Source organism: Aphanomyces astaci (genome assembly GCF_000520075.1).
Source record: "Aphanomyces astaci strain APO3 unplaced genomic scaffold supercont1.151, whole genome shotgun sequence".
NCBI classification, from domain to species: Eukaryota; Oomycota; class Saprolegniomycetes; order Saprolegniales; family Verrucalvaceae; genus Aphanomyces; species Aphanomyces astaci.
Window position 1 is genome coordinate 56,782 of NW_009798414.1, and position 6,563 is coordinate 63,344.

A 6,563-nucleotide genomic window follows, 5' to 3' on the forward strand; every position below is an offset into this window, starting at 1 on the left:
TACGCTAGTTGTAATGATCCAATCAAAGCAACGCATTTCGAATCCAGGCAGGCGACACCAGGTTTCCAATTTACCTTCGAAATATAATGAGGTGTCATGTACACCCTCCTGAAACTCGCGCAATTATTTTGGAACGGAGGGAGTAGTATCCCAAATTGCTACTCCGGAGTATTATAGTAGTGTTTCTTACTTCGATGTACGTAGTATTAATAAGTGTAAAGAGGAGAATCAATACAGTTCGTTGGACTTAAAATCATGTCAAAAATTCGTATTGGTGTTGATTGTAAATGAACTACTAGTAAAGAGTGAAAATATCCATAACGTTAGGCGCGTTAGGCTGAAAACTGTTCCGAGCTGCTTGGTTTTATCCAGTTACCTCTCAAATCGCAAAAACAATTGCACGTGATTGGTTGAAATTTTTAAAGTGATTGTTTTCTACCAATCACATATCGTGGCATGGAACCAAGCTGTCACGGAACTGCGCCCACGTATATCATTAGCGTGAACGTTATGAATCATTTTGATGCGGTGGTTCACACTCATAGGGGAATCATATTTGCAGAAACACTGGTCCATATATACCAATTCACACTATTAAAGTTGTTCTGCCTCAAATATGCCTACTACAGTTCCCACAATCCCTATTCTTGGGATGTTTTCCCTGAATTTTTCAGGATACATTTCCGGATAACGTGCGGTCAGCACAAGTGTGCAACCAAGTTACTAGCACGTACAGTACGGACGATGGCAACGACGTCAGTCGACGTCTTCATTTGTCATGGGCCAATGCTCTTCCAAGCAGCCTCCATCCGTTGATGATGCGGCACAGCAGCAGCACCACCACCCCCCGCAGCTGCCACCGGCAACTCCTCTCCGACCTACCATCACCGTTGGTGCTCATGCAACCATGCGTCCTTCGTCCTCGTCCGATGTCCTTAACGACATCGATTCCGACGACGATCCAGCTGTCAGCACCACGTCTACGCCTGATGCTGCAGACAACGACGTCGCCGCAGAGCCCGACAAGGAATTATCTCCGACGGCCTTGATAAAGCCAAACGCTCCTCCCCCCCAACGCCTCCGTCGCGAACCGTCGATGAACCGCCCGGTGCGCAGCTCTAACGTCCGCCGCATGTTCGGTCAGCTCAAGAACTTCCAGCGCGAAGTGCACGACGTGTTCGACACATCTCCCGACAAGTTTGTCACGTTCCACTCGTTCGAGTACGACGACCTCCGAGCGTACGAGAACGACCACTGGATCGACGCCGCCGACATCACCGTGGAGGCGCTTCTTCCGTCGTCGTCGATGATCGCCGAGCGCGGCCGGCTTGATGGAGGCCAGACGGTATTCCTTCGACGGCTAAACAAGAACGCATCCTCGTACAAACTCAGTCGGAGTCGGCGGCTGCTCGTCGCCGAAATCCAGCTCACGTCGCGCCTCCGCCATCCCAACATCGTCCAGTTCCTCGGGTTCAGCATCACGTTGGCCGCCGGCCTTGTGTGCGTCAGCGAGTACATCTCGGGATATTCCCTCCAGCGGATGCTGTCGCTTCCAAACGACGGCCGCATGACGTGGGCCGACCTGAACTTGGCGTACGCGCTCCAGCTGTCGTCGGCGCTCGTGTACATGCACGCGCTGTCCCCCCAAGTGCTGCACGGGAACCTCAAGTCCGACCACTTGTACATCGACTCGTCGTCGAACGAACTCAAAGTGTCCGGGTTCGGCTTTAGCATGCAGAGCCCTAGTACCCACAAGAGCCAGAACGTGTGGAACGCACCTGAAGTGCTCCAGGGCCTTCCCATGACCCAGAAAGTGGACGTGTATTCGTTGGGAATTGTCCTCATGGAGCTAGACACCCGCCGCGTACCGTTCTTCCAGGAGCAAGCGACCATGAACTTCCACGATCTGCTGCTGCGCATCACCACCGGCACCATCCGCCCCCACCTGAGTCCAACGAGCCCCGCCGCCATCGGACGTATCATTCACGAGTGCATTCAGTACCCGCCTTCGAAACGACCAAGTGCCGACTGGGTCCTCAGTCAGTTGCACCAAGTGCACACGGAAATCCACAACGTACCTTGTACGGTAGATGATGATGTGGTACACTAATCCAAAACCAGAGTAATATATTGAGCTGTTCAATCGTACTAGTAGTACAGTAGCGATGTCTTACTAAACTTTATGCTAACGTTATCGATGGATAAGTCCTGTGAAAAGTAGACTACTACTAGTATGTACTAAGCATAGCACGGCGTAGTATGTAGTACTACTTTAGTACCATGGTACTACTGTAACTTACGTACTGTAGTATGTATGCTTAGTACTTAGTACAGTGAACTTAAAAAAAACTCGCAAGGGTTGCACTCATAAATATATTGGGATTTGTATATAGTCTCCAATAGTGGGTGTGGATATTTTTTTGACGTTGCAAGACGTGGTATGATGACTGAAACTTTAAACTCATTTGATTGGCAATGTTGATACCAAAAATATTCATTTTTCACAGCTCGGTTATCGTCGTCAAAGCTCAAAAATCCTAGGAAGTGCCTTTTCAAAAGACCTTTTCACGGACGATTCACTAATCGACTCCCATGCACTAATTGTTCTCTCTATCATTTTCATTCTCTTTTCTGCAGCAGTTACAACAGGACGCTCGAGGAGCCACCTTGCACGCAACTTCGCCTTCAACGGACCCATGACACCTACATCGAGGGGTTGGCAGACACTCGTGGAATTTGGTGGAAGCGGTTCCAGAAAACCATACAGCTCATCATCCACCGTTTTGCGCGACGGGTAGGAAACATGCGCCGACAAGTTGTCCACGAGGATGACTGAAGGTCCCACCAGCTCGTACTTCAACAGTTCTTGGAGATAGAATAGCCAAGTGCTCTCATCCATCCAGGCATTCTCCTGGACTGCATAGATATGTCCGTCAGGGTAATGGGAAAACTCATCCGACTCGATTTGCCCACCAGGCGTGCCGCGAAGGATAAACAAAATTGGCAACTTCGTTCCTAAATACAACAATTCTTCAGTACTAAACGATGGCTAGTTCAGTGCAACTACATACCATCGGCGCAAATTGACATTACTGCTGTCAGGCGGTCGGAATGCTTTTCCGTCGAGCAGACCTTGGCGTCTTCTCCAATTTCGCCCCATGTCCGTCGTGGGGGCATGTCATAATAGACTGCGGTCTCGTCGACATTGACAATGTCCCGGAGCGGCTGATCTTCGAACTTGGTCCAAAACGACGATGCAAACGCCAACTTGACCTCCTCCAGCTCTGCTCGCTTCAACTTGGAGTAACAAGGAACACGTTGCGAAAAGCCATGTCGATGCGCGAATCTTTGGCATTGTCCCAAGAGAGTTAGGTATCCTCGGTCACCCTTCGCAGCGAGGTACGCCTCCAACCACTCGTGCTGATGATTCTTGATCCAGGTCACCATGTGTGCCGTCGTGAGGAAATGGCTGTCCTTGCGCACTGCTTTCATGAAAGCTAGGAGCTCCTCACCGAACTTCATCGTCACAGGTCTTCCTTGACCGCCAAGGGTAGGGTGCTTCTTGTTTCGTTGGGTTTTGATGTAGTCGTCCTTCTTCTTGAGCCATGTTTGCCACGTGGAGCGAGGAATCCCTTCAAGGGCACAAATTGCATTGGCGCTCATGTTAGTGCTCTCGTAGGCCAAGAGGAGTTTCACTCTCGCATCGATAGTGTAGCGCCTTTGGACGCGCTGCGGGAGGATTGCCGTCGGCATTCAAAATTCAAACCCTTGGGTGTTATCAAATCGGACCAATCACAGTGCTATAAATTTCCCAGCCAATCATAGACTAAGGTTTTGATTTGCTTTAGTATTTTCGCTTGTCGTCATTACTTCGACATAGGTCAGATGAATACTATTTTTCGAGTACAACTCTTGCGAGTTTTTTTCAAGTTCACTGTACTAGTACTTGCTAACGTTTCACTACTATAGTATACTAGAGTACTTGTACTAGAGTAACAATGACCACAAGCTTGCGCTGGGTGTTGTCAATGAAACTGGTTTGGCTATTCATTTGCGCGTGACATGATGTCCGAGGGGAAGCTACGACTACGTGGTTCAGTAACTGTTAACTACCGGTACTAACAGTAAGTACGTTGTATTATACTACTATCTACTACTAGTACTACTATTTGCGAGCACGATCGCCTTGGCTTTGGTCCAGTCGGACACGGACGCGAGTCCGATCACAATTGCGTGGTTGCGATTCCGAAAGTCGTAGTCGGCACCAAACTCGGCCAACGGATGGCCAATTTTAAACCGCAGGCTACACCGTCGTACGAGGTACAGTCACTAGTAGTACTACTAGTAGTCCCTACGCATCTACGTAACTTACGTGAGGGCGCGCTTGTCAAACACAACGTCCGCCATGTCGTGGTAATACATGTGCATGGCAATATCCCTTGTCCCAAGAAGGAACTGGAACTGGCATTCGGACTTGGAAAAAGTAGCGGGGGAGGGAAACTTGCAGTCCACTCGCCCCACCACCAAACTTAGCGTGGGCAGCGTAAACGACGTAGAACTCGGGGGGTTAGAGTTCGATTTGGTCAGCGATTTCACCAACGAGTCAGCTTGCAGCCCAATTGTGGCCAGTTGGTCTGACAGGGACGGACGGGTGGGGCGACGGGGGCGCTTTGGAAGGGCCGGTTGATTCGTCACAGGATTGCTCTTGATTACGATGGAATGGGTCGGAGGAGGGGGCGAGTTGGTGCCGATCACGAGGAAAGGAGCTGTTTGGTCTGCTGCGCTGTTGACTAGAGAAGGGGGAGGTGTGGTGGAAGGAGCGTCGAGAGACTTTCGACGTGCGGATTGCGAATAGTATGACGGAAGGGTGTCCTTGAACCGAGAGGAGGCGGCCATATCCAAGGCTGGAACAAGGGCTATCTATATATAGCAAGCGAAGTCGACACGAGTCACATTGTATATTGATGACACTATACTTGTTTGACCTTTTAGATGAGAACCCTCGCAGTTAAGCCCCAGAATCAACCAAAGGGAGGCAGTCTCAGCGTTCACCTGTCCATCTTAGGAACGATACTACTGTATTTTCGAGTGCTTCTCCTTAGTTCGACTATCAAGTCCGCCCCAGCAACTACGCTAACCTTACAATGGCCGACTTGGTGGGCTTCAATATCGACTTAGAGTGCTATGTACTGTACGTTACGACGCCTCAGTCAAACCTCAGGTTGGGCTCATCGCAGTATTATCGGGTGGGTGGAGTAGTCGACTTCATAGTAGTACTAGGCACTGGAACATAGTACTACTACAAGATTGACAGGTCGATTTCTGAAATTCGAAACTTTCGTGACAGCTACAACAGTAGTTCAAATGGTCTGTCAAGATGTCAACTCGACGCCCAAAACCGGAAATCGTCAATTTCAAAGTATACACTCACTTTAGCACTTGCTCCCCATCCGAACATCGATATGACCAACTTTGCTTTAATGATCTCGGCCATTGTTGCTGCGACTGTGGTGGCACTGGAGGCCAATCCCGCGGCACTCAAATCGGAGTTCCCCCCGTCGCCAGCCATGGGTTCCTCGTCAGGGTCCCTCACTGGACCTTCGCCCAAGTCCCCCTTCTCAGACACGTCGAGTAACCACCAGCCCAAGGGCCAGTCCTGTGACCAAGTGAGTGTTCTGAACGACGCAGTGTACTGCATCAAGGGGCCTGCGTGCAGTGGACGGGGGGCGATGCCCACTGCAGTCCGATGTCCTCAAGCGGGGGCTACTGCCGTGGACGGTTGCACCCCATCACTGCGAAGTTTCGACGGCAACTGGGGACTATGTGTGGCTCCTGTCTCGTCCGTGTGCAGAAAGCTACCCAAATCCGACACGTGGGGCTGCGTGTGGCCTTGATGATAATACAAAACTAACGTTAGTATCGTTGCATCCTTCCAAGCAAACTCGGTTAAGGAGTAGTGTGATTCACTTTGACGCTGAAACATCCAGAAAGGGTGGCTGTACATTGTCATGGGCGAAGGCACGCAGTTGCTGGATGGACGAGAATTTGTAAGACACGCACGACAAGCAAGAAACACGTGTGATATGGCCCAGACCACTGCACTTCCACTGACGCGGCCTTGTCCAAGCACTTCACTGCGAGCCATATATATATTGCAAGTACTATGTGACAGGACCACATCATCACAACTGTGTTTGGGAATCTCCTATCTAAAAGCTGGACTGCCTCGGATTTGGTAGGCTTGTATATGAACTTCGACGACTACAGTCTGTACGTTACGATGTCTCGGTCAAGCCTTGCGTTGCGACGCCTCAGTCAGACCTCAGGTTGGGCTCATCGCAGTATTAGCGCGTGGGTGGGGTAGTCGACTTCATAGTAGTACTAGGCACTGGAACATAGTACTACTACAAGATTGACAGGTCGATTTCTGAAATTCGAAACTTTCGTGACAGCTACAACAGTAGTTCAAATGGTCTGTCAAGATGTCAACTCGACGCCCAAAACCGGAAATCGTCAATTTCAAAGTATACACTCACTTTAGCACTTGCTCCCCATCCGAACAT

At 50.0% G+C, this 6,563-nt stretch overlaps 3 protein-coding genes across 3 annotated transcripts; 2 read left to right on the forward strand and 1 right to left on the reverse strand.

Annotated features, from left to right (window-relative positions):
* Positions 1-748: 748 nt before the first annotated feature.
* On the forward strand, positions 749-2,146 carry H257_18284 (TKL protein kinase). The gene has a single exon (XM_009847314.1). The coding sequence runs from the start codon at positions 779-781 to the stop codon at positions 2,108-2,110; it is 1,332 nt and encodes a 443-aa protein (XP_009845616.1). The 5' UTR covers positions 749-778; the 3' UTR covers positions 2,111-2,146.
* Positions 2,147-4,143: 1,997 nt separating this feature from the next.
* On the reverse strand, positions 4,144-4,917 carry H257_18285 (hypothetical protein). The gene is made up of 2 exons (XM_009847315.1): positions 4,373-4,917; positions 4,144-4,303 (listed from the first exon to the last, which is right to left on the reverse strand). The coding sequence occupies exons 1-2, from the start codon at positions 4,894-4,896 to the stop codon at positions 4,147-4,149; spliced, it is 681 nt and encodes a 226-aa protein (XP_009845617.1). The 5' UTR covers positions 4,897-4,917; the 3' UTR covers positions 4,144-4,146.
* Positions 4,918-5,412: 495 nt separating this feature from the next.
* H257_18286 (hypothetical protein) lies at positions 5,413-5,894 on the forward strand (the record flags this gene model as incomplete). The annotated part of the gene is made up of 1 exon (XM_009847316.1): positions 5,413-5,894. The coding sequence occupies exon 1, from the start codon at positions 5,463-5,465 to the stop codon at positions 5,892-5,894; it is 432 nt and encodes a 143-aa protein (XP_009845618.1). The 5' UTR covers positions 5,413-5,462.
* Between the last annotated feature and the right edge of the window lie 669 nt (positions 5,895-6,563).